The 26869-nt window shown below is 51.2% G+C and overlaps 2 protein-coding genes across 3 annotated transcripts in view; one reads left to right on the top strand and one right to left on the bottom strand.

Moving 5' to 3' along the window:
- The window catches only part of USH1C (USH1 protein network component harmonin), a 46498-nt gene extending 45824 nt beyond the window's left edge, over positions 1-674 (bottom strand). Inside the window, exon 1 of one of the 2 annotated variants that reach the window (XM_046017932.1) lies at positions 519-674. In XM_046017932.1, the coding sequence (XP_045873888.1) occupies positions 519-554 (36 nt within the window). In that variant the 5' untranslated portion in view covers positions 555-674. The remainder of the gene's footprint in view (positions 1-518) is intronic. The other variant, XM_046017931.1, reaches the window with a different exon arrangement.
- Positions 675-3744: 3070 nt separating this feature from the next.
- Positions 3745-26869, top strand: part of OTOG (otogelin) — a 77845-nt gene continuing 54720 nt past the window's right edge. Inside the window, exons 1-18 of the mRNA XM_046015863.1 lie at positions 3745-3856; positions 4300-4363; positions 4529-4589; positions 7925-8000; positions 8902-8994; positions 9162-9316; positions 11571-11689; positions 12977-13182; positions 14045-14175; positions 14429-14535; positions 14964-15073; positions 15455-15583; positions 16406-16514; positions 16809-16855; positions 17344-17489; positions 23246-23378; positions 24503-24680; positions 26218-26342. Coding sequence (XP_045871819.1) covers positions 3745-3856; positions 4300-4363; positions 4529-4589; positions 7925-8000; positions 8902-8994; positions 9162-9316; positions 11571-11689; positions 12977-13182; positions 14045-14175; positions 14429-14535; positions 14964-15073; positions 15455-15583; positions 16406-16514; positions 16809-16855; positions 17344-17489; positions 23246-23378; positions 24503-24680; positions 26218-26342 — 2101 coding nt within the window. The remainder of the gene's footprint in view (positions 3857-4299; positions 4364-4528; positions 4590-7924; positions 8001-8901; positions 8995-9161; positions 9317-11570; positions 11690-12976; positions 13183-14044; positions 14176-14428; positions 14536-14963; positions 15074-15454; positions 15584-16405; positions 16515-16808; positions 16856-17343; positions 17490-23245; positions 23379-24502; positions 24681-26217; positions 26343-26869) is intronic.

The following is a 26869-nucleotide window of genomic DNA, read 5'->3' as shown; positions in this document are numbered from 1 at the left end:
AACGACCTGAAGTGGGGGCGGGGGAGGGGGAGTTGGCTAAAATGCTTTCTAACTCTCTCTATTTTTTTTTTTTTTTTTTGGATAGGACAGAGAGAAACTTTCCCTTTCCACCGATCCCCACCTCTCAGACACTGCCCCATACCCTCTCTGTGTGCTCCAACAGCCCTCAGCTTGGGGCACTAGGAGCTGGGTTCTGCCCACTATGGGACAAGTCCAAGAAGCGTCCTGTCTCAGGCCAAGGCTGGGAGGAATTCCAACCCCAGAAAAGTCCCAGCCCTGCAAGGCGGAAGGAGGAAGGACACTGTCTGAAGATCCGTTTATGGGTTCCTACACCTAGAGTCCTAGTGCCCCTTCCCTTATTTTACTGGGATCTCTGCTGGAAACCAAACAACCCTCAGGTTCCACAGCCCTAAGGCCACACTGGAAAAGGGAGGGGTGGCGCCGGGTGTGTCCATCCCCCACCACCCTGCCAGGACTCCGGGGTCCTGAACGCTTTAGGGGTCCCTAGCAGCTCTGACCTTGTGTCGGAATTCTCGAGCCACCTTCCGGTCCATGGCTGCGCCAGATCGAGCCGCGACACAGATCGAGTCGCTACACAGCTCACTCCTTCGGGTGCCGGGTGGCTGCAAGCCGGCAGGAGCCTCACGGGAGATCCGCCGGCCCTGAGAGCTGTGGGGGCGGGGCCTAAGCGCGGTGGGGGCGGGGCCTGGGCGGAGCGGCTGGGAAGCCCGAGACACCTGTCCTGAAGCTTGTCGCCTCCCACCGACAACCGCGGAGCAAAAGGCCTGGGGGGTGTGTATGTGGTGGCGGTGGCGGTGATTGGACTCCAGGCCAGCGCTCCCCTCGGAATGATCCCCAAATACAAGCGGCGGAAGGAGAGGATCTCGGGAGGCTTGGGCTGGAGTTCGAGACTTTTTTGTGGCGGTCAGAATACTTTTTTGAGGGCGCCTGGGTGGCTCAGTGGGTTAAGCCGCTGCCTTCGGCTCAGGTCATGATCTCAGGGTCCTGGGATCGAGTCCCGCATCGGGCTCTCTGCTTGGCAGGGAGCCTGCTTCCCTCTCTCTCTCTCTCTCTCTCTGCCTGCCTCTCTATCTACTTGTGATCTCTCTCTATCAAATAAATAAATAAAATCTTTAAAAAAAAAAAAAAGAATACTTTTTTGAGGTCCCGAGAGTGTCAGGAGAGTAGGTAGGGATAATGTATGGATACGCAAATAGAGGCCCATTTGCGTGCTCCTGAGGTTTTCACCCCCTGCCAGGCATCTCACCTCCGAGTCCTTTCTTTTTTTTTAAGATTTTATTTATTTATTTGACAGAGAGAGATCACAAGTAGATAGAGAGGCAGGCAGAGAGAGAGAGAGGGAAGCAGGCTCCCTGCTGAGCAGAGAGCCCGATGTGGGACTCGATCCCAGGATCCCGAGATCATGACCTGAGCCCAAGGCAGCGGCTTAACCCACTGAGCCACCCAGGCGCCCCCCGAGTCCTTTCTATAATGACCTTCTCCATGGGCTTATTTCCAGTCAGAAGAAATCTTTGATCTGTGAATTCCTTGGAGGCTGCGTCTTAAGCCCCTCACAGAGGCCTGAACCACTGAGGGCTAGGCAGTGCCTCTCTTGAGCCAACTTCCCTTCCCACCTCCCGAGCCCAAACCCACTCCAAACACACACACACACTCTCTCTCACTGAGGCATGGAAGGGCCTGGCAAGGACATCCTGGTTTACTGCTGACTTTACCCAGGGCGGAGACCCCATCTGGTTCATTTGATTCAATTCAACCAAAGTTTGTTCAACTCCTAGGTCTAGCGCTGGAGTGCAAAGACAATGATGAACCAAGCCTGGGACAGACTGAGAGGGAAGAGGGGGATCAGGAGAGGGGTGATAAAAACAGATGTGAATGGGAGAGAATGAGCTCTTTAATTGTGGAGCTAGCTAGTGCCTGGAGTTAACCCAGGGTGGGGGCCTGACCTGTTGGCAACAGGTCAGGGGGCAGAGGACAGGGAGATGGTCAGCAACCCAAAATAGTGTAACTTCAGGGACACTTACAACTGTAACTTACAACTTACAACTGTAACTGTAACAGACCCCCTACCCTTTTCATTTATCCCCAATACCTAAAGTTTTGCCAACAGACTTATTTTTACTGGGACTAAATTATTGCTTGGTTTAGGATGTAAAGCCTTCCTGGAGAGGAACCTTCAAATATTACCCATGTTCTCACCTTAGTATTAACTAGTTAAGTCCAAGATAAAAGAAGAAGACTTGTGGGATTGTCAAAGGTCCAGGAAAGATACTCAAAATACATTCCCCTCCAGCTTACTTTGTTGATTCTCTACATCTCTTAACTAAGTCATATGGCTGTTATGTCATAGTTAGAATCCAGCAGAGTGGAAAATTTCCCTTACAAGGGAAATGCTGTCCACTAGCCACCTCAGTCCTTTTCCATGAGCAGCACTCCCACAGACCCTCTCCTTCTTTAAATGCTTCCCCTCTTGGTTTTGAGGATGGCACTGAGGCCCTGCTCTCCTCTCCTATGAATGTTCCTTTTCAAGCTTCCCCTGCCTTCATCTATTCCCTAACAAGGGTTCCATCCTTGACTCCCTCCTCTTCCTCTCATCCATGCCTATGGCTTCAAATACTGTGTGTGGGGAAGTGTGCTTTATTTACCACTATATTCCCAGAACACTGTGTGGTAAGAAATAGATGCTCAACACATTTGTTGAATGGATGAATGAATGCATGCTTCCCAAGTCTATATCCCTGCCTAGGGGTCTCCTGGGGCCACCACTACCATCGTGATCTTCATCATCATAATTATCTGCAAGGCTTGCATCCGGTTGGCACTCCCACACTTAAGTGCCCGAGAGAATGCTTCACAGGTTCTCCAGGCTCCCAAGCCCACAGTTCCAGCATTAAAATATTCTTCCTGGACAGGGAGTGTATCTTGTTCACAAAATTAAAGTGGTTTTTGTTGGTTGGTTGGTTTTGTCGCTGTTTTCCTTTTGTTGTTGCTGCTGCTGTTGTGGTTGAAGTCTGGTCGTGACGGGAGCAGTAATCTGGGAGTGTGACGCACTTCTGTGTTTCAGTCAACGCTTTCTGAGCTGGGGCCTGAACTAGTGCTGGGCATACAGAGGACTAAGTCACAATCCATTCCCTAGAGGTGCTCAGAATGGGGGGGGGAGTGGGTAGCGTAGGGTCTCAGGGTCCTGGAAGCTGTCGTGGTTGAGTGGTGGGAGCAAAGGCCAGAATCCTGCAGCCTTGAGCCTTGGTTGTGCCACTGACCACTGAGTGGCATGTCCCAGGGCATCTGTGAAAGGAGAGTGGAAGACCGGACTCACACAAACAAGTGCCTGGGGCCTCTGGTGGAAGGGCCTGCCAAGACCCAGGCTTCTAAGTTGGGGATCTTTGAGGAGTAAAGGATGTTGGGGGCTGCACTGGCTACCTCCTTGCTCCCCCAGGGTATTAGGGCCCAGTGATCTGAATCCAGACCCCTCCGGGGAGGATGGGCCACAGGACGAGAGCGGCAAAAAGGCAAAGGCTGGCGCCTAAGTTATGGTAATGAGCTGAGCTCTCCTGTCACTCTAGCTCGGGGAGGAGCCTGGGAGGAGGGGCCGAGGGAACCCTCAGGCGAGAGAGTGAAAGGGACCGTGTCCGCGGAGTGGAGATGTGACCCTGCCTTCGCAAGGAGAGGCATTGGGGGCTCCCCGCCCCGGCCCTGCGCTCAGGCTTCCCAGTTTCCCTGTACCCCATGGGGTCCCTGGCCTCTGGCGCCCCCACGCCGGCGCTCTGCCTGCTTCTGGCCTGCATCTGGCTGGCGGGGGGTGAGCCGGCGGGCCAGTCCCTGCCGGTGCAGTCTCTCGGTGAGAAGGGTGTGGACTAGGGGAGGCGGGGGTCGGGGGAATGTTCAGGGGAACGGGCTTCGGCAGATTCTAGAAAAGGGAGGAAAAAGAGGTTCGAGGGAGGGAGGTCAGGGCGACAGCCAAGGAGAGGGTCGGAGGGGGCACAGAAGGAAAAAGAGGCCAGCGACAGCCCGTTGGGGGTGAGGGAGGGGGGCAGAATGGGTCCCAAGCTAGGCAGGATGGAAGAGACCCCAGGTGGAGAGCTAGAGAGAACTGGGCACAGAGAGTAAGAGGAAAGAGGGAGACCCCGGTTGGAGAGGTGGCCAGAGAGGGGGAGAACGGATTGAAGTCTGTAAGGAGAGAGAATAGGGGGATGAAGAAGAGGCTTCCTGGCAGGTGAGGGACAGGTGGTGGGAGACCCAACAAAGGGAGGCCTGGCTTGAGTGGAGCGCAATCGTCCCCAGGTGCAGCACTCACAGTCCAGGGTAATGGCCAGCTGCAGCGGCCAGAGCCGGTCCAGAAGCCCAGGTGAGTAGGCACAAGCTTGGGGCTGCCCCATCCAGGCCTCCCACCTTTATTCCTGGTGTGGATGACCCCAGGGTTTTAGCGCTGAGGGTGGGGTGTGCTTGGGGTGGTGGGGAGGCATGTCCCATTCCTATCCCCTTCCTGACGTTAGGCTTGTTTCTTATCTAGCCACAGACATCGGGAGGTGACCCTTGCCACGGAGGATACAGCAACAGTGATGGGAAGCCAGGTGAGAGGAGGCCTGGAAGGGGGGCTTACACGGGGAGGGGCTTATTTCTGTCTGGGACTGGGGCTAGCCAGGAGGTCTGTAGGTTGCAGGAAGGTTGTCTCTGCAGTTTCTTGAAAGGGAACAGTGTTCCTAGTGTATGTCTGAAGTATGCAAATTCACGGGACACTTGTATTCCCACTTCACTAATCTCTTGGGACCCTTTGGTCAGTTCAGTTTGTTTTTGTTTTCGTTGTGTTTTATTTGGGGAGGAGGGCACTACGATGCAATCAGGACATAGTCGGACTCTCCCGTGCCCTGGGGTGAAAGTATGAAGGTGAAGTTCCCTTGTCCCTGCCTGGTCTGGGGAGGTACAAAACCCCATAAGAGGCCCTATTCCATACCTTGACCAGGGCTCCAGCAAGGGTGCTTTGAGAGGAGAGACAATTTTTTTTGGTCTCTGGATCAGGTGACTTAGGCTCTCTTTCCAATCCTGTTCTGCACGCATCTTTTCTATGATGGCAGACGCGTTACAAATCTGGCCCACCCCACTGCCAGATCCCCCAGAGCACCTTGACCCTCAATTCACACACCTTGGCCCTAGGGATCTGCTCTGGGCAGCTCCTTGTGCCAGTTTGGGGAGTATCATTTATAATAGAAAACAATGTGCCCCCAATGCTTCCCTTTTGGATATAGGTAGGAAGACCCTGAAGGCAGGAAGAGAACTTGTTTATTCTGTAAGTGGTAGATAATCTAGGCTTTTTATTTCTCGTTTGACCATTTTTTCAGGTCCCAAGTTTTAGAATCACAGTTGGATGCAGTTTGAGTTGAAAGAAAATGTTTTTTTTGTTGTTGATGTTGTTTTAAGATTTGTTTATTTATTTCATTTGAGAGAGAAGGTTGGGAGGGGCAGAGGGAGAGGGAGAGAAGCAGGTAGCCCACTGCGGGGCTCCATCTCACAACACTGAAATCATGATCTGAGCGCCCTGTTATTCTTTTTATATATGATGATATCAAGGTAGGTGGGGGACCTGTGGGGGCCCCCAGGAAGCAGGTGAAACAAGGTCTACTGGCGGAGCCAGCCTGTTGCCCCACAACATAAATGCCCCACAGGACTCCAGGAATACCTTTGTTTTGGCGGGGAAAATGACCCTCAGCCAAGAACCTCATTCCCCTGACAGGATTCCTTCCTTGCTGGACTCCAGGGTAGGCCTCCCTCCTTTCTCCTTGGGAAGCATCTGGAACAGACAACACCAGTAGGTTTCTCACGTTTCTCCTTAGAGCACATAAGGGGTCAGGATGGCCTTCCTTTAAACCCACTGGAGTGGGTGTGGAGGAATGAAGTCATTAGCCAGAAAGTGAACCTGGGGATCCTTCAAGGGCTTCTGCCTGCACTTGCCTCTTCGGTAAGGGTGGGGGTCCCAGACCAGCCGGTAAGCAACCTTCATTTCAGGGCTGCCACATTCCTACAGAGCACAGCCATTCTCCAGAGAACTGATCGTATAGAGCAGGATGGGGGAAAATGCATTGTTATTTACAGGAACCTCAATTTCACTGAAATTTAGCCTCCCTTTAATTATGCCTGTAGGCTACAAACCACAACACAGCAGTGGCAGTGTGTGTGACTGTCACCAGGAGAAATCACAGATATTGTCGTGTCACACTTGTTGGTATTTCCAGATCTCCTTTATACTCATTACCTCAAAACTCTGGCCATGATAAGACCCATTGTTAGATCTTGCTGTTTAATGTAGTAATAAACAAGGACAAATAGTACCAAATCACACATTTTTATAAAATATTTTCATAACTATATTGCAATATAATCAATTTCTTTTGTCATCTTGTGTCTCATTCTATGTATTTATAAACACTTTTCTAGGATTGGGTCAATAGAATTTGCTCGATTATGAGAGAGGTTCTTGGCATCGAAATGACTAGAAATTTCTGATCTATATTGAAGATGAACTTTTTGGGCAGGATTTAAAAATGTCTCCAGAAAATGGCCTTGATTCCGTGCGCTATCTTGCCCTCGTTAACACCAATCTCAGAAGCCACATCTGAGGTGGGGGCGAGGAGTGGAGAGACAAAAAGACTACATTTCATTAAGAGCTCTTTGGGGCCTGTGGGATGCAAGGCGATCGTTTTTCCCATGTTCTCTGAGGCCCCGTGAGATCGATTACGACCAGGACGGGAAGCCTGACTCCTGGGGCTCAGGCTGGGTGTGCAGGGTAAGGAGAGCTGGGGAGGACCCAGGAACCAGGGGCCAAAGTGGGACAAGGCCCAGGAGGGGCCAGTGACCTCCCAGGGGTCAGCAGGACAGTGAAAAGGGAGGTGGTGAGTACCCAGGGATGAGGCGGAGAGACTGGGCCCACCAAGGAGGGGCAAAGACCTGAGGCTGGGCTCCAGGGATGAAGGGTTCTGAATCTTCTCCATGTTCTAAGTCCGTGGCCAGAGGCTGGGGATTCTGCCCGAGGATGTAGAGATGACAGAGAGAGAGGAAGACACGTGAGACAGATACCCACAGTGTGCTTGGTCCCTTGTTGGCCTTGAGAACAAGAATATGAACTCCCCGAGGGCTGGGACTTTGTCCCGTTCACATTGGTAATCTATAGAAACAGGGAGGCTGGGGCTCTGAGAAGGGAGGAGCTTGCTGTGCCCCAGACCCCAGAGCCAGGTGATATGAGCCACCTCAGACTAGGGTCCCAGGTATCCAAGTCAGCTAGCTCTGTGGTGACTGGACACACCTGATGTTCAGGATAGTTCTAATTTCAGGTGGTTTATATCTGGAGAGACCACGTGTTGGGATTTCTGGCCTGGAAGATAGGATTTCTCAGCTAACTTTGCCTGTGTCCTCCTCAGATTTATGGTATCAGGGAGAATCCTGGCTTGGAGCTGAGTTCTGAGGACCGTGGGTGGTGACCTGTGAGGAAGGTTGGGGTGGAAGATGGGTTGAGATGTTCCTCTGCCTTGGGGCAAGGGGCTGCCTTTGTTTCCTAGGCCTGCCTCCTGTGGATTCTGTGGTGAGGAGGAAACATATTTGTTCCCCAGATAAGGGGTTTTTGTGTTGGGCTGTGGGGGACTCAAAAATGTACTAGGGAGGGAAGGAGAGAGGGGAGGCTGGGGGGATATGGGAGCATGGAGGGGAAGGAATATCTTCAGGCTGCCAAGATGCCACCTTCACTCCTCTTCCACCTTCACTCCCCTAGGGCAGGCCTGAGAATTCTCCCAGACCTCTTAGAGGTGGGCCTGGGGAGGTGGAGTGGCTAGGGGCCTCCCTCCTCCAGGTGATGGATGGGAAGGGTCATGACCTTTAGGAAATCCCTCTCTGACTGGGTTTTCTTCCTTGTCTTTAAAAGGAGACTGAAGTCCTGGACTCCATGGCCATGTCTTCCTGGGAAAGGCGACTCCATCGGGCCAAATGTGCTCCGTCTTGTAAGTGACCCCCTCCTCGTGGCCTATGGGAGGGCTCTGGTCCACAGAGAAGCTGTGAGGCCAAACCAGGCTCTTCTCAGGGCCTCCTATGTCCTCTTCGCCCTGCAAGGGTTTCCACCTTCCCCAGCCATGGCCTCCCAACTCTATTTTGCTTTCTCCTTCCTGGCTGAGGAGAGCTTCCTCTCCGGTGTCCTGTTCTTATGACCATGGCCCTGTGGCTTTTCCCTCTCATGCTGTCTGTGAGATGGGGCTTCCTTGTTTAGTGGTTGTTTCCTCTCTCCACTTCACCCTGTTTCTGTGGCCTCTCCCCTCACCCTTTCTGGTGGTCCATGGCCCTTTCTCTTGCATCCTGGCTCCTTCCCTCACCACACTCTGCTCCCCTCTGTCTTATTGTGCTCTGTGCTCTGTGGCCTTTCTGTCTATCATCTTTTCAATGTGAGGCATTTCCCCACTCCCTGGGTCATGCTTAGGTGTCTTCCCCTGAGCTTAAGGAACAGTGAGGAAGAATGGTCCTTGAAGATCTCTGGGCAGTCTCCCTACTCACCCCACATGCTCCATACTCAGTCTGCCTTGTGTGGCGGCCAGGAACTTTAAGCAGAGGGAGCTGAAGGCCCAGGTGGGGATGGCCCGGGGTCACTTGACGCACACTGAGGACAGGTACTCTGAGACCCCACGCCGCCTTCCTGTCAGGGAGGGAGCCAGGCAGCCAGATCTGAGGCATCCTACTTGTGCCGCCACTAAGGCTAGCTACTGAGGAAGGCTGAGCCCACCTGTGGTGGAGATCTGAGTGCCACGCAGCTCTGGGAGGGCCCGGTCTGGTGCCTGGCATGAGGGAGGTGCTGTATCCCGGAGTTCTGCCCAGCCTGGCTTAATGGGGGGGTGCCTTCTCTCTCCCCTGCAGACTTGTTCTCCTGTTTCAACGGGGGCGAGTGTGTATACCCAGCCTTCTGTGACTGTAGACGCTTCAATGCCACAGGACCACGCTGTCAGATGGGTGGGTCTGAACTCTGTCCCAGCCCTGGTGTGGGCCATGGGTACAGGGAAAGCTGGGGGCCTGAGGCCTGGGGATCCTGGGCTGGGAGGGGTAGGGGCTGGCCTTGCTAGCCTCTGGCCTGAGGCCCACTGCAGCTGCACGGATAGGTTCTCTCTTCTCTGGCACAGTGTACAATGCCGGCCCTGAGCGGGACAGTATCTGCCGAGCATGGGGACAGCACCACGTGGAGACTTTTGATGGTCTCTACTACTACCTCTCCGGGAAGGGCAGCTACACCCTGGTGGGGCGCCATGAGCCTGAAGGGCAGACCTTCTCCATCCAGGTGAGGCCTTCTTTACCTTGCCAATCTAGGAAGGTTCCATGAGGCTCTGGAGGTTGTGCTGGCCAGTGCTCTGCTCGTCATAGTTAGAGTCTACACCTGGAAGGAGCTGGGGCTCCTCAGTTCTCTCTCACCTGCTTACTCCTGGTTGCTCCTGGCCAGTCATTGATTTAATCACTTGGCATTAAGTGTTGGGCACCTACCTGTACTCTTCCTGGCACAAAACTTGGTAGTGGCCTTGTGTACAATAATACAGATGTGGTCTCAGTCCTTGTGGAATTTACAGTCCAATGGGGAAAACAGACATTAAGTTGAATGAATCATTTCAAGAGTAACTGAGAGCTTCAGAGGAGAAATGCCAAATGTTAGAAGAGCATGTGATGGAAACCTAGCCTTGTTTATTGGGAAAGATAATGATCAGGGAAGACTTCCTGGAGGAAGTGACATTGAAGTTGCGATCTGAAGAATGAATTGGAGTTAGCCAAGTGAAGGGTCACAGGGATAAGGTAAGAACATTCTAGGTAAAGGGAATTTGGGTGCTAAGGACCTGAGATAACAAAGAACATCATGCCTCTGAGGAAATGGTAGAGATCCTGGATGACTCAGTTTAGGGTTCTCTCTTCTAAGAAGCCCTCCTGGATGCACTGACCTCCTAACCTGGCTCAGGGGCTCCTCTCTGTGTAACCAAAGTTCTATATTGTTGCATGGTCCATGTATTTCTCTTACAAAGGTCTGTTTCCAGGTTGGTCTTTTCTACTGGATAGAAGATTTCTAGACAGGACCACATGTCTTTCCATTTCCAGATTAGTGCTCAATAAAACTTTGTCCTGTCTATGAACACATGCGTGAGCCTCACTGTCAGGTAGATCTGATTTCCATGCTTACCCTGGGTGCTGAGTGGAGGTCAGTACACCTCCATCTGGAGAAAAGTCTGCTTGGGGAGCCAGCTCTGCTGAGGGGCACCTTGGTTAGGACTGAGCTAGGGCCAGGGCCTTGGGAGTTGGGGGAGGTGCTCACTGTCACCCCTCTGTCGGCAGTTATACCCCTCTGTCTCAGGCATAGACCTGTCAAGGGACCGCCAAGGGACCACACCCTGGATGGGCTGACCAACGCTGTCCTCTCTACCTGGGCATATCACACACTGGGGTTTCTCATGACTGTCATTTCATGATGGATATGTTATAATTACTTAGACTAATGGGGTACCATGCATTCATGGATTATGAAATAAACTTAATGAGTTATAACCAGAATCCCTCTCCCTGGAAGGAAGGAAGGAAGGAAGGAAGAAAAAAAGAAAGAAAGAAAGAAAAGGAGGAAGGAAGGAAAAAAGAAAAAAACAAAAGAAAATGGAAAATATAATATGGATGCATTGCACATTAACAGGGGTGAATACTATTTATAACATTTTTGTTTTATTTATATATGTATATATTTATATTTCTCACTGTGGGTCATGATCTAAAGTTTGAAAAATTTAATTAGACCATGGGGTGGCTTTCACAGGCCCCACTTTCAGCTGACGTGACTCCAGCCTGCTCCAACACATTTAAGGTAATCTAGTGTAAGGGTTTCTACACTGGGAAGAGAAACATTGAAGATTTCCCCTAAGCCCTGGGAGCCTCAGTTCTCCCCCTTCTCTTGGGTCTTCTGGCTTTGAGGTGAAGTTCTGCCTGAGGAGGGGGTGGAGGAGACAGGCATGTGACAGGCAGCACGGGAGTGACATGTGTGGCTGGGTGTGCAGGGAAGGACTAGACCGTCCCCCTAGCCTGCCAGGGTCATGGTAGGAGTGTGTGTTTAGAGTGTGTGCATGAGGGTGCCCAGTGAATCTATGAGGGGTGTGTGTGTGTGTGTGTGTGTGTGTGTGTTCTGTGTCAGAAGGTGCGAGTGCTTACCTTGGCTTTGAATCTGATGGGATAATCTGGGTTACAAAAATGAAAAACTCAGAAATAGGGAGACAGCACAATGTCTTGGAAAGAGCCCTGAAATTTAGCCTTCAGTCCTGGGATGGAATCCTGGTTGCGTGTGCGTGTGTGTGTGTGTGTGACCTTCATCACTTCACCTCTCTGAGTATCAGTCGCCTCGTCTGGGAGATGCCGATCACCACAGCTCTGACCTCCGTGGGGTGCTTGGCACACGGAGGGCAGGCGATCGCACTAAGTGGGAGCTTCGTGGGGTGCCCTGGGCTCAGAACGGAAGCTCAGGGCCAGGTCTTTGGCAGGAACCCTGCACAGTGGCCTCTAAACCCCCCAACCAGGTGCACAACGACCCCCAGTGTGGCTCCTCCCCCTACGCCTGCTCCAGGTCGGTCAGCCTCTTCTTTGCGGGGGAACAGGAGATCCGTCTGGCCAAGGAGGTGACCCACGGAGGCGAGAGGTAACTGTAACACCTGCCCTGAATTCGCCTGCTCCCTGGCACTGGTGGTGGGGGAGGGTGAGCACCTTCCTTCGAAAGAAAACCGTTTTCTGCGAGCAAACAGCGGATTGTCTACTGTCAAGGCAGCGACATACTGGCAGGCCAGCTGGGTTTCTTGTCATCTGGGTTTAAAGAAAAATGAGTCCCTCAAGATTTTCTTAGAAACCCTGTGGGTTTCCAGACAGTGGGTATTCGGGCCAATAGCAGAATTTTCCAGATAGTTGAGAATATACAAGCATGCTTACTTTTTTCTTTCACAATTTCGAGAGAATCTTCCTAAATGGATCATACAAGTTGAAGCCTCCTCAGAGCAAATACGAGCACAGTTTTACCTTTTCTGATGACAAACGGTCATTTGAATGTCACTTATCTTGCTGGGACGTCAGGGACATCTGGGACCAGGGGAATGAGGCCTCTTTCCCCCACACCACATGGCCCAGACTGTGGTTCTGAAATCTTTCCCGTTATCTTGTCTTCACTGTCCTCTCCTTCCCTTGCTGTCTGCTGTCACGCTGCTGCTGGGTTGGGAGAAGGAGTCGTCCTGTGAGGACCCTTCTCCCGTTCTCATTTCCTGCTTCAGATCTGGAAACTGGGTAACCAAGCTCTCTGGGGCCCCGTGTAAAACTGAAAGTCCACGGGTTTCTCCTGTGAAGAAAAGATTGGTATATGGATCTTTGGGTACCAATTTTAGCTGGTTAGCCCCTTTTTGTTTTTGTTTTTCTTCCCTGATTTTCAGGTGGATTGAAAGTTGACACATTCCAGACATGCTAGGAGAGCCTGTCCCAGTACAGCTGGGAAAGTGGTTGGGACGGCTATGACCCTGCTTCTTTTCCTCCACTCCCAGTTTTCTTTATCCCTCAGCTTTTTCTCTCCTTCCCCCTTTCTTGCTCCCCACCTAAAGAACCAAACCAAGTCAGTGTCTGCTTCTACCTTTTCTCCCATCTAGGAGAAAGGAGCTGGCAGCTTCACTCTTAAGATTTATCCCTGCCAGGGAAATTGCAGTTTTGAGAGCAAGCTTTAAACTCTGAAGACAAAAGAATCCCTATCTAGTGGTGGACTTCAGATATCGGGGAAGTCGGGGGAGGGAAAGTGGGGGCCGTAGATCCCATGGTACCAGTGGCGTGTAGATGAGGCGGGTGCTGGGTATACGATGGGTCCTGCGGGCAGGGGATGGCAGGTCCTTTGGTGGAGGGACTGGATGAGTGGAGGTGGCGTGAACAGCCTGAAGCTCCGGGCCATGCCCTGCAGGGTCCAACTGCCACAGGCGATGGGGAGCCTGCGTCTGCAGCAGCTGGCCGGCTACATCCTTGTGCGGCATCAGTCAGCCTTCACGCTGGCCTGGGACGGTGCCTCGGCCGTGTACATCAAGATGAGCCCGGAGTTCCTGGGCTGGACTCATGGGCTGTGTGGGAACAACAATGCTGACCCCCAGGACGATCTGGTGACCAGCTATGGTGAGGTGCAGGGCAAGTGGCCTCTGAGGGCTTTGGGTGGTGTGGGGGATGGGCCAGTCTGGGCAGGACGGGAGAGGCCTTGGGGCAGAACCCTGGGCTCGTGATACTGAAGACCCAGCAGGAGTCCAGGGACCCCTTCCTACCCAGTGTGTAGCCTCAGGCATGTTCCTAACCACTCAGCCTCAGTTGAGTGGTTATCTGTAGAACCACTTATCTGGTTCTTATCTTATCTGTAGAACAGTCATAAGGAGAACCCCTACTAGGGTTGTGTGAGGATCTAAAGGGCACTTTGCTAGGGGGGATTGACCCCATAAGATGAGTATCTTCCGGGGGCAGGGAGCCAAAGGCAGGAGAGAGCCAGGATGAGAAAGGGCCCCATGGGAGCTGAAGATGCCTGTGGAGGTGTAGTAAGAAGTACAAGTGAAGCCTACAGGGCCAAATCGTGGTGGCTTTGCCCGGAAGAAGGGAAGTGATCTCTTGGAGCACCCACAGCATATCGAACACGTAACACAGTTTTTGCAGTAACCTCATGGGGGCACTATCTGCCCTGTTTCACATATGGGTGAGCTGAGGCTCAGGGAGGTGTGGGAGCTTGTCCAGGCTCACATTCCGCGCCCCACCCCCCGCCCCCAGAGGCTGGAGCAGTAGGGAGCTACTACAGGTTCTATTGCCTATTACCACTAGCTTTTTCAGGAGAATGGTTCCATTGGGAAATGCAGCCTGGGATGGGAGCCAGGAGGCTGGATTCTTCAATTCCTTGCCCACCTCTTGGCATCTCTTCGGCTTCCCCTGCCCTCTCTCAGAGCCCTCTGTGGCCCCTTCCCCGCCATACCCCTGTGGTCATGCTTATTCTCACCTCCAGGGAAGCTGACCGACGACGTGGCTGAGTTTGTGCACAGCTGGCAGGAGCAGGCCCCCAACCAGCCTCCAAGGCCTACAACGTCCTCCCTGCCTCGCCCACCGTGTCTACAACAGAGCCCAGGAACCATGCAGGTCTGGACCTGGGGAGAGCGCCTCCCCCTACCCATCCTAGTGTCTGGCGTAGTTCATTTCCTGTCCACCTCCTAGAAAGTCTCTGATTGCAGGGGTCCAGGCTCATCTGTGCCTATGGTGCCACCCTTTTCTCTCCACCATTGTTGTTCTCTCTCCTGAGCTCAAATTGGCATTCGGTGTGCGGGGCTGGTGAAGTCCGAGGGCTGTGCGTGGCTTTGCCAGCCCCCAGCTCTGCTCCTGGCCCTTTCCCTAGGGTGTGTACGACCGGTGTGAGGCGCTGCTGCGGCCCCCCTTTGATGCCTGCCATGCCTACGTCAGCCCTCTGCCCTTCACAGCCAGCTGCACCAGCGATCTCTGCCAGTGAGTAGGCAGCCCAGAGTGGAGCTGGGATTGGGTTGTGGGGAGACCAGTCCTGGTATTGTGGGGGCCAGGGGATAAGGGGCAAGGGGACTCAGCATGTGGGCCACTGAGCCTGATAATCACAGGCCCTGGCAGATAGCCTTCCTAAAACTCAGAAATTCCTACCTGTGTAAGTGGGACAGAGCTTCCCTAGTCTCTGAAGCCCAGGAATGGGGACTGATGCCCTCAGGGTCAAACAAGTCAATGACAGTGTTGGGACTGGAGCCCAGGTGTCCTGCCTCCATCTGTACATGTGTAGATATCTTCCCGGTCTCCCTCTCTTAGTTGCGTGACAAGAAGGGCTGCCTTGAGCCCTGGAAGACTTCAGAGGGTGCTGAAGGGCAGGTTGCAGATTGGGCTCTAGTGTAACAATCGGTTTCCTGGCACAGGTCTGTGGGTGACGAAGCCACCTGGTGCCGGGCGCTGGCCGAGTACGCCCGAGCATGTGCCCAGGCGGGGCGGCCGCTGCGGGACTGGAGGACCCAGCTCCGGCAATGTGGTATGGACATCCTGCTGGCGGGCAGGGAGGGGTTCACACAAGCTCTGTCCTGGGGCTCTGGGTGGCATCCTCGGGCCTCAGCTCAATGTCCTGTCCTGCTTAGAACCACGGTTTTCAGAGCTAAGTCCTGAGGCCCCATCCTCCTGTGACTGAGGAGCAGACAGGCTCAGACTGGAGGAACTGGCCTAGGGTCCCAGAGCCCAGCTAAGGGTCATTCTCAGAGCCTTCCATGCTCTGGCCAACTTCCCGGTCATCCAGTGCTCCCATCACGACTAGGGGAGCAGGAAGATCACAGCCCTCCCTCCCCCTACCCCAAGGCCTGGAGTAGGGGCTGGGTCTGTCCTGGCAGAGCCTGGGCCGGACCGTCCCCTACCCCCGCAGCCATGCATTGCAAGGAGAAGGCCTTCACCTACAACGAGTGCATTGCCTGCTGCCCTGCCTCCTGCCAGTCCCGGGCGTCCTGCGTGGACAGTGAGATCGCCTGTGTGGACGGCTGCTACTGCCCTGATGGTATGCCGAGGGTTGGGGGGAGCCTGGCAGTGTCTTCCTGGGCTGGCACGGATGAGCATGAAGCAGGGGCTCAGAGGGGGCATGTTTGTGGAATGGACGAAGGAAGGGACACACAACTGAATAAGGAGTAACTGAATGACCGGCTTCAGGGAGGTGACGGTGAGGGTGGCCGTCCATCACCATGTTTCATTTCATCCGCACTGAGCTTTGTAAGGTGTGTAGACCAGGAAAGGTCATTCATTTGTTCATTTGTTCTTTTTTCACACAGGCATTTGCTTAAACACTTACGTGTTTTAGGGGGTAGACTTTTGCAGCACGTCTGTAGGTGCAGCCCACTTGGTGAGGTAGGGGTTGAGATAAAAATATATGGGAGACAAGGCCATTGCCTTTAGGGGTCAGAATCCAGTTGCAGTGATAAGATACACATCCCTACAACTCCCATCTGAGCCATAATGTAGTGAGGACCTGCTCAGGGGTTCAGACAAGCAGAGACATAGGAATTCAGTGTGGGGAGAGATTGTCAGGGAAGGCTTCCTGGAGGAAGGGGTACCTAAGCTGGTTCTAGATGCGTGACAGGCTTTTGAGAGGCGGGGATGAGAAGCTAGTCAGTATGCAGGCTGCTTGGGGTGGTGAGGTGAGATTATTTGCCCAGAGGGGATTCCAATCTGGCCTGAGCCAAGGATTTATGAAGGAGGGAGCTTGAACGCAGGCTCGGGGGTGAAAACTTGGACGAGGGAATCTTTGTCCCAGGCCCAAGGCAGCCACAGATGGTTTGTGAACAAGAGTGGAGGTGAGTCAAGTGGGCCTTTGGTGTTACCCTAGGGCTGATCCTTGAGGATGGGGACTGCGTGGCACCAGCTGAGTGTCCCTGTGAGTTCCATGGGACCCTGTACCCGACTGGCTCTGTGGTGAAAGAAGATTGCAACGCCTGGTCTGTGTCCATAGCTGGGGGGTAGGGGGGAATGGTGATTTCCAGGGTTTTCCATCAGGGTTGTCCATCTGGGATCTGGGAGCCCTGGGGACGTGGGGGCCCTCACTCAGCATCTCTAAGTCCCAGGAGATCTCATTCGAGCTAAGTCTTGGAGGTGGAGGAAATCCTTGCCACCCATTGTAGAGACGGGAAGACCAAGGGCTAGGCACAAGAGCTCTGTGGACCCTGCAATCCTCCAGCATCTATCCTAGGCCTGGAGAAGTGAGCCATGCCTCCTTGGTCTCTGTGTTTCAGCACATGCACGGCAGGCAAATGGGTGTGCAGCTCCGCTGTCTGCCCAGGTATGTCTGAACCCCACCTCAGACTCCACCCCCTTCTTCTAGCCTCACAGCTTTTGGGGGCAGGAAATTTGAGGGGGGGCCAGGCCCGCAATTCCCAGCTTGACCCACTTTGTTTCTTCAGAGCCATTTTGCCTGGTTAGGGGATTGCTTCTGCTCCTGTCAGGGAGGGTTTTTAAGGGGGGTGGTCTATCTAAGGACCTTCCTGAGCTTGGGGTTTTGACCAGAGACTGGTCTCCAAGCTCAGGCCTTGGTCTCCTAGAAGGGGGAGATGCCCGGGGCAGGGCTGCATCCCCTTTCAGATGGGCCTGTGGGGGGCAGGGCTGCTTCTTCCCAGTGACCAGAGTGTCAAGAAGAGGGCCAGCACTCCAAACATGGCCCGAATTCCTGAAGACAGGGAGCTGTCTCTTCCTATGCTTAGAGCCTTCAGGGCAGAGTCCCTCCCTGTGGGTGCAGCTCCCAGGCATCAGCCACCTTTCTCTGCCCCTCAGCTGAGTGTTCAGTGACTGGCGACATCCATTTCACGACCTTCGACGGCCGCCGGTACACGTTCCCTGCCACGTGTCAGTACATCCTGGCCAAGAGCCGCTCCTCGGGCACCTTCACAGTGACGCTGCAGAATGCCCCATGTGGTCCGGTAAGGGCTGGGGCCCAATCCAGCCAGCCACCCCTGCTCTCTGCCTCCTAGAGAGGCTGAGCAACAGGGCAGGGTTTCCACAGCCAACTCACCCTGATGTCTAGTCTTTCTGGGCAGAGCCAGGGGGCGAGAGAGTATGTTCTGTCTCTAGAACATCTGCTAGCTGAGAGGCACTTCCCTTTTCTGGGCTTCAGAGTGTTGTTGTTGTTGTTGTTGTTGTTTTAATCTCTAAAATGGGCCTAATTTAACTTAATCTTTTCTGCTTCCTTGGATTGTACCTTCAACATCTCCGTATTCATTCATTCATTCATTCATTTATTCGTTCAGCAAGTACTGAACATCTGTTTGTACCAGAAGCTATGTTGGGTCTTGGAGACTGGGATGAATTGGATTTGGCTCTGCCTTCCTGGGCGTTGCACTTTGGTAGGTGAGGCAGGTATGTGACCCCATTATCCACTATATTATTGGAGCTGGGACAATGTGGACATCACAGGGTAAGTTTCCATGGAGGAGCTTTCCTTTGTTGTTGTTTTACCTGGATGTCAGGTGGGAGGAGGTGTGGATCCGGAAAGACTTCCTAGAGGTGGTGACCCGTGAGCTGTGTCAGCCACTTGTGAACGTAACTGAAAAAATGGCCAACTTGCTGGTCTGCGGTAATTGTGAGTTTATCTGTCTCTCAGTGGATGCATTTTCCCTGAGTCCTGGTCTGGGCTACACTCAAGCTCCTTCCTGTGCAAGCAGGGGTTCACACCCATAGCCAGGGCAGCCACCCCCAGCCCCACCTTGCTGCCTGCCTTCCTCCCCCAGTGATGTCAGGTGGGTGAGCAGACATCACTCAGAGGTGCCCCTCCCTGGCCCTGGGGACCTAGGCTGGGCTGTGGACAAGGGAGAGGGCTGTGCTTTCTCCCTTTTGAGACTTGAGTGACCACCCCCCCTCTGCCAGAGAATGGCCTGGATCTGCCCTTGGCTGCTCTCTGAATCAGAAGAATACTTGTCCTCAAAAGCCAGGTTACTCTCATCCTGAGGGCTGCAGAAGAAAAGGCAAAGCAGAGAGACATGGCCCAGTGGGACTCCTACCAATTTACAAAGTTCTAGAGTCTTAGAATGCCTGGGGCTATGGGACCTTGGAGGTCCCTTACTAGCCCTTTTTCTACCGTGTTCTGGATGGTGGCCAGCTGGCCTTGGCCTGAGGTAACCTGCTTCATTGCTGAACAGTGTCTCTTGATAGCACTTTCCTTTTACCATGAGCCAGGTCTCCTCCTTGTGACTTCATCCACACTGATGAACCAGTAGAAGGCCAGCCTTCTGGCAGGTCTGTGTGGAGCACAGTGAGGGTTACTCAGATGAGTCAGACCCTGGTCCTAGCCACCAGGAGCTCACGGCCCCATGCGGGAGTCAGTCATGTCCTCAGGTCAGGTGCTTCACTATGACATACAAGAGACAGTGCTGTCAGAGGAGAATTCTGTGGAGAAACAAATATTCCTACGGGTTAGAAGAAAGGAGCAAGGAAAGCCTCATGGCAGAGGTGGCATTTGAGCTGAATAACCTAAAAAGTGGGCCTAGAAAGATAACTGGAAATAAGATATGTCTATTTGAGGATGGGGAAGAAGGGCAATCCAGGAGGATCAGGTCATATGAAAGAAAGCAACGAGGATGGAATGTTCTAGAATACATTAAGGCAGATGCAGAAGGACTTGGCAATTAGCTGGCTGGCTAGTAAGGTGCAGGGTGTGTGGGGGAGAAGCAGGAGGAGTCAAAGATGAAGCCATGACTTCAGTCCTGGGTGGACACGAGGTGGTAGAGTGAGGATGTTAACAGAGAGGACGGAGCTGGTAAAGTATTTGCACAGTACTTTGAACTTTGACAAATCACTTTTTCATAGGACATCTAGTTCAAGGCTCAAAATACCCCCAGGTAGTCATCATTATTATTCTCCCCAGTTAAAATATGGTAAGACAAGCCAACAGAGGCCTGGGGCTATTCCTGATAACCCCCAGCCAGCAGGAGGGGGAGCAGAGCCAGAACCAAGGCTGGAAGCCCAGAAAGCCTGTCATAGCCTCTTCACACACCCACCCCAAAATCAGGGAGTGTTTACAGCCTTTCAAGTATTTTTTTCAAGTAGATCTTATTTTTCAGAGTAGCTTTAGATTTTATGGAAAAAATGCAAAGGTAGTACCTAGAGTTCCTATATACCCCACACCTAATTTCTCCTATGATTAACATCATACATTGGTATGGTACATTCACTGCAAATAATGAACCAATGTTTGTTTAGACATTAACTAAAATCTGCACTTCACTCATATTGCCATATTTATATTTTCAACCCAATACCATTTTTCTCTGTTTCAACCTGCCACATTGCATTTAGTCATCGTGTCTCCTAGGCTCTTCCTTGTTGTTGTAGTTTCTTTCTTTCCTTTTTATGTCTGTGGCTGTGTTTTTGGTTTTTGGTTTTGGGGGGTGGGGAGCGGGCACGTGCATGAGCCAGGGGCAGGGGCAGAGGGAGAGAGGGAGAAAAAATCTTAAGCAGGCTCCATGCCAGCGTGGAGCCCCATGTGGGGCTTGATCTCCCTACCCTGACATCATGACCTGAGCTGAAATCAAGAGTCAGATGCTTAACCAGCGGAACCACCTAGGCGCGCCCCCTTGCTGTAAGACTCTATTTATGATGATCTTGAAAATTTTGAGGAGTTCTGGCCAGAATGCCCCTCTACTGGAAATTTTGCAATGTTTTTCTCAGGGTTAGAGAGGTGTTATAGATTTGGGGAGGAAGAGAAGAGGTAAATTGCTATTTTCATCACATCTTCTCAAGGATGCATATACTAACATTGTTTATCACTGTTGAAGTTGACCTTGGTCATCTGGCTGAGGTAGTGTTTGTCATGTTCTCCATTGTAAATTTACTCCTCTTTCCCCCCCTTACCATACTGTCCTCTTTGGAAGGAAGTCACTGTGTTCAACCCACACCTGAAGAGTGGGAAGTTATGTTCCCTCTGCTTTTGAAGGCATAGAATCTACATATATTGTTGAGAATTTTTCTGCACAGGACATTTGTCATTTTACCTTCACATGTTTTCTTTCAGTCATTTATGTCAGCATGGACCCAGGGATATTTATTTTATACTTTGGGTAGAATCTAATACTTTCTTATTTATTTTGTGATTCAAATTTTTCTGACTTGACCATTGGGCAGTCTTTCAGTTGGCTCTTGGGTCCCTTTGACATAGCCCCATTTGTGTGTGTGTGTGTGTGTGTGTGTGTGTGTGTGTGTGTGTGTACTGCCTTACTGTATGGTCCTATAAGATGCACCAGGCTCATCTTGCATATTTTCTGTTCCTTTCCTAGAATCAGCCATTTCTGAAAAAATGTTATCAGATGCTCTGGGCTCTTTTTATTGGAGAATGGTATTAGAAACCAAGATTTGGGGTGCTGGGTGTGCTCAGTGGCTACTGGGTATCATTTCTTTTAGAAGTAATATCCTTTCAGCTGACAGGAAAAGGAAATAACATGTATAACTTATGAATATCCTTGTATAACCAATATATACACATACATAGAGATAATTACCAATAGCTCTCTATATCTACATGTGCTAAACAGGAGTTCATATTGGTGTTCCAACTCTAGTCTATTACCACATGGGCCATTCTAGCTTTTCCCTTGCTTATCTGTAAACACCCAATCCAACAGTGAGAAATCTGGTTTCTACTACACAGCATCCATGTATCTAATTGTTCAATTCCAGTATACATGTAGAGAAGTACCAGAATTATGAATTCATGGGATTATTAACAATTATTAACATTGGGAAAGAACTTTATCAACTAGTGTACAATGGTTATGCACAGTTCCTTTTGCCGTTAGTCTAACGAACTCCACTTTCCAAAGTTACTTAGATCGATGGCTACCTTGCTCTCCCTTTCAGTGAGGTTGTTTTATATATTTGTAATACAGTTAGATTCTTTTGTCACAGTCTGCACTCCATCCGGGACTCTCTGACATATGACATGATTTTTTTTAAATTATACTAATGTGTAGGGAAGTTAAATGAAGTCTTTAAGGTCTCAGCTTTCAGTGACATCAAGACTTGAACACAAGACTTTGACTAAAGGATGCAGGCTTTCTTCCTGCACCAATGAGATGTCCAGAGAGGACCAGAGGATGAGTGGGTTTGACAATGATGATGTTTTAGACACAGTGTTTTTGAGCTGTTTCAGGGATTTTATGTCTCCTTGGGAAGGAGTTTGGAAGGTCATAGCTTGTTGTACAATGTTTTTCTGAAAAGTTTCAAGCTCTAATCCTTTCCTCATTTCACTGTTTGATTATATCACTTTCGGGTTTTACTTTCTCTGGCTATCTTTGGACTTAGGATAAAGTCCAAAAATTTTACAAAGCTCTGCCTAAGCTGGCCTCTGCCTACCTCTTGAACCTTATCTTTTTTTTTTTTTAATATTTATTTACTTGACAGAGATCACAAGTAGACAGAGAGGCAGGTGGGGGGGGGGGAGCAGGCTCCCCGCTGAGCGGAGAGCCTGACGCGGGGCTCGATCCCAGGACCCGGGGATCATGACCTGAGCCGAAGGCAGAGGCTTAACCCTCTGAGCCACCCAGGTGCCCCTCTTGAACCTTATCTTAAATCACTTTCCTCAGTGGGCTCTGGCCTTCTGCTCTTCCTTTACGTGCTTGGATACATTAAATACCCAACTGTGTCAGAGAATTTTGTAAGGACTGGTCACTATTCCTGGATGTCCCCCTCCTTGCCTTTTCTCTTTGCCCAGCTACCTTCTGTGGATCCTTCAGATCTCAGATCACCTGTCATGGTTTCCTGTGCCTCAGTCTTCTGATCTACACAATGGGGTTGTTAGTAATACTAAATAGGTTGCTATGAGAATTGAGTGAGTGACTACGTGTAAAAAGATTAGAGTAGTACCTGAACATAGTACCTCTATATTAAGGTTAGCTGTTATTATAATAAATATAGGATTATTAAAAGTTTTGTTATGATTTTTGCATTATCCTTAGATTTCCCTAGGATGGCCTTTCCTACCTCTGCAGACTAAGTCTTGTTTCTTCACTATATGCTTTCTTAGCACGCTACACCTATTTGCAGCACTGATCCCAATTATAGTTTAAAAGCCAACTTTGTAATTACTTGTTTAATGTCTATGTCCCACACAAATATGTACTCTCCATGAATATATCTGACATGTTCACCACAGCATGGTTGTTGGATGTTTTCTTGTGGAAGGGAAGTATGAATGGGCCTGATGTTTACTACCCATTTCAGAGATGAGAACCTGAGGCCCAGATAGTATTAGCTCATTTCCTGGCCTGTCCATGAGTGGAGCTTGGTACTCTGCAGGGTGTGACACAAGGAAAGAACGATATAAATGCCTATAAAGGGATGAAATTAAAGTCCTATATTGTCCTTGAGTGGGGAATTTCTGAGTGTTTCTGAGGCTAGTCTCTGGGCCATCTAGGTCTATCTCTGCTCTATGTCATAGGCAGTCTAGGAGTTGACTGTATTTTTATTTGCCTTATCCCAGCTCTGCCACTAACCTTCTCCAATCTGAGCCTCTGCCTTCCCAGTCCCAGATGAGGCATGTGGTTAGAGGACTCCTAATCTCCTTTGGGGCTCTATCTCAGCCTGCCCCTGACCTCAAAGTGACTAGAATCCCTGCTCCTGGGGGCTTTCTTGGGACCAGCAGGACAGACAGACTAACTCTGCCTCATTTGTATTCCTCTTTCTCCAGAACCAGGATGGAGTCTGTGTCCAGTCAGTATCAGTGATTCTGCATCAGGACCCTCGGAGGCAGGTGACCTTGACTCAAGTGGGGGATGTCCTTCTGTTTGACCACTACAAGGTCACCCCACCCTACACAGATGGTACGGCTTTGGTGAATGAGAACTAGCTGGGACCTGCCTGCCCAGGCCTCTTCTTCCAGGCGCTGCCTATGGCTAAAGGCACTGCCACATGGGCAAGAGCTCACATTCTCTAATACCGGGTGAATCAAGCCAGAGGGGCAACTCAGTCCCAGGAATGTGGACTCTGGACTTGCAAGATGGTCTTTATCCCCATCCCGACATGGCAATAGGCTTTACAGTAGCATGATGGCTTCTCCTAATGTGAGGATAGGAAGGGAGCTCTTTTCCATCCCTACTCTATTTTTTTTTTTAAAGATTTTATTTGAGAGAATGAGAGAGAGCAAGTGAGCACACACGTGTCAGGAGGCAGGAGGGACAGAAGGAGAGGCAGGGACAGAGGGAGAAGGAGAAGCAGACTCCCTACTGAGCAGGGAGCCCAATCCAGGGCTTGATCCCAGGACGCCAAGACATGACCTGAGCCAAAGGCAGACGCTTAACCGACTGAGCCACCCAGGTGCCCCTATTTCTTCTTTAATAACCTATTATCCTGTCTGATTCCACAAGGGATCTGTGGTATCTTGTAGGAAGCACATCTAACAAAAATGGCAAAACTCTTAAGAAATGAGATAGCGCCAGAGAAAATGATTAAGAAAAAAAAAGAATAAGCGTTCAAGACTGGGAGGAGTGGGAATGCAGGGAATGTAAAGAGACCAAAGAAATGCAAGCCACAAAAAGTGAAAAATTCAGTACAACTGAATCTAAAAATTTAAAATTTTTACAAATAAATCTAAAATCGTATCATGAGCTTCCTGGTGGCCATTGAAAAAATGGGTAGTTACAGAATGGTCTTTTGCTACAGAAGGAAATATTTTCAGCTCCTTAAGGAGGCAAAACTTTAATTGGCACTTGATGCTCAAAAAAAAAAAAAAGTTCTTAACCAGTGCTGCCATGGTGTTATCCCCGGGTCCTGACTTCATCCCTGAACAGGATTTCCTAAAGGCTTCCCAAGCCAACCCCTTGGCAGGGCTTCACCTGGTGTGAAGGCTGGGCTGGCTGGGTATGGGCGAGGGCCATGCAGGTGGTGGCCATGGGTGGGGTGCACATCGGCAGAACTTCCCACATCCCTATTGTGGTTCTGTGTCCAGACGCCTTTGAGATCCGGAGGCTGTCCTCCATGTTCCTGCGGGTGAGGACCAACGTGGGCGTGCGGCTGCTCTACGACCGCCAAGGACTGCGGCTCTACCTGCAGGTGGACCAGCGATGGGCGGAGGATACCGTGGGCCTCTGTGGCACCTTCAACGGCAACACGCAGGACGACTTCCTGTATGTGCCCCTGCCCTGGAAGCAGAAGGAGGGGGTGGGTCCCTAAAGGCTGAGTACCTGGAGTCTCCTCTTGAAAACGCCTGTTGCAAACTCCCTTGGTCCCTCGCTGGACTGCACATGCACCATTGAGTATTTCTTCCTCTGCTTTTAAATCGAAGCATATTTCTTTAAGGCCGTGGCTGATTGTCTTCTCTGTGCAGAAGACTCACCTGGGGAGCTTGTTAAAATGCTGACTCCTGGGTTCTACTTCTCATGTATCTGATTTGAGTTGGGGCCCAAGAATCCTGTTCTTAGTAACTTACTGCTATGATTCTAGTGTAAGAGATCTATGGACCGTACCTTGAGAAATACTGCTTTGTAGTGAGGTCTTAAAATTGGTAGACTTTAGGCTGGGTTTCATGGTTTTCCTTGTTTTAGTTGACGTGAACACCTTTAGATGAGTGTAAGGCAATGATGTCCAGACTCCTGCTTTCTATCCCACCAGGCCAGTCTAAACCCCGTATCTTTCCTGTCTGGGCACACCCTGTGATTCTCTCACCTTCAGGGGAAGGCCGTTTCCCAGGGACTGACAGAGAACTAAGAGAAGGACTGTCCCAGGCCTGTATACAGTTTAGGAACTTGGGAGGGGACAAGAGTCAGACTTTCCAGAAAGGAGAGTAAAGGGTTGATTGTCAAAGTGAGAGGTTCTGGCCAGTTTTTCAAGTTACATGCATTAGGTGATATAGAAGTAAATGAGAGGCGTTCTTTAGCCAGAAATGAGAATTCAGATTCTTTCAGAAAAACAAGAATCAGAAGAAACTGAGAGCTTTAAAATACATGCACATTCAAAAAGGTAGCGTTCTAGTCTGCCTTGCCCGGTGGGGCTGATGTTAGGGCAGCAGGCCAGGGCAGTGGGTTTAGTGGTTTAGTGTGTGGGCTGCTTGCCACCCTCCTAAATGTGGACTCTGGGCAGAAAAGTTGCTGTGGGTAACGAGTACTCTCATGGCTCAAGAGCAGTAACATGGGCGTGGTGAGTGCCAGGCAGAACCTGTCCCAACCCCGCATATTATGATCTCTCCAACCTACCGTCTTCTCATGTTTAGTGACCCTTGGAGACTGGTGATATCTGGGAAACATGCTTTTCCCCCTTTCTTCCTTTATTGCCCCTCATATGACTATTTCTTATCTAGAGGGAAAGGGAGGGCAAAGGAGATTTCAGGAACTGCTCATGGAGAAGGGAAGAGGAAATTTTAATCTGGTGAAGTTTGGTTCACATAGTGTCCCTGTTTCTCTCTGACATGAAGAGCTGGGGGTGGGTGGTGAAGACAGTGTAGTGTGTGGCCCCAAGTCAGTTCTGGGTCCCTTTGGAGACTTTTAAATATGTGTGTGGGTGCCTATGTGTGTACATCCATAATTGTATGTGTTTGTATGGGACTGTGTAGACTCCCTTGGCGGTTGGCCTGTCCGGCATGTATTTGTGCTCTGGGTGTATGCTGTACATACATGGGTCTGAGTCCACGTGGGCAAGGGTGTGAGTGTGGTCATGCCATGACTGCAGGTCTCCAGTGGGAGTGCCTGAGAGCACCCCACAACTCTTTGGCAACTCTTGGAAGACGCTGTCTGCCTGCTCCCCACTGATCTCTGGCTCCCCGCTGGACCCCTGTGATGTGCACTTGCAAGCAGGTGAGGTGGGGGAAGAGGGAGGGAGGAGCAGGGTGCTGTGGGACTGGTTTGAGAGGGATGAGATGGGAACTCTGGGCCTGGGAGTCTGGGCAGTTTGGGCAGACGTGATGAGAAAAGGTGGAGCTGCCGAGAGGGGACCGTAGTTCCCTTCTGGGAAGGGTCAGGCAGACAGAAGCCTCGGGCTCTGTCCCTGCTGTGTAGACACATGCTTGTACTGGCTCCCCTGTCTTAAGGCAAAAGTCTAAGCCCTCACAGTAGCCCCCCCCCCCCCAGGCCCTACACTCTCTGCCCACCCCCCCCCCCCAACTCTCCAGCAGCCACGCAGGCCTCCTTGCTGTTCTTCCTGCACTGCGAGGTGTGCTCTCCGCTCCCGGCCTTTAGACTTGCCATTCCCTCCACCTGCATGCTCTTCCCTCACTGAACACAGGCCTCACCCCTCAGCTCTTTCAAACTTTTGTTCCGATTTCATCTTCCCACGGAGGCCTTCCGGACCACCTTTAAAATTGCGGTTGGCCCTCCCACCCCAC

Source organism: Meles meles, chromosome 8 (assembly GCF_922984935.1).
Source record: "Meles meles chromosome 8, mMelMel3.1 paternal haplotype, whole genome shotgun sequence".
Classification (NCBI taxonomy): domain Eukaryota; kingdom Metazoa; phylum Chordata; class Mammalia; order Carnivora; family Mustelidae; genus Meles; species Meles meles.
This window is presented reverse-complemented; position numbering and strand designations above follow the sequence as displayed.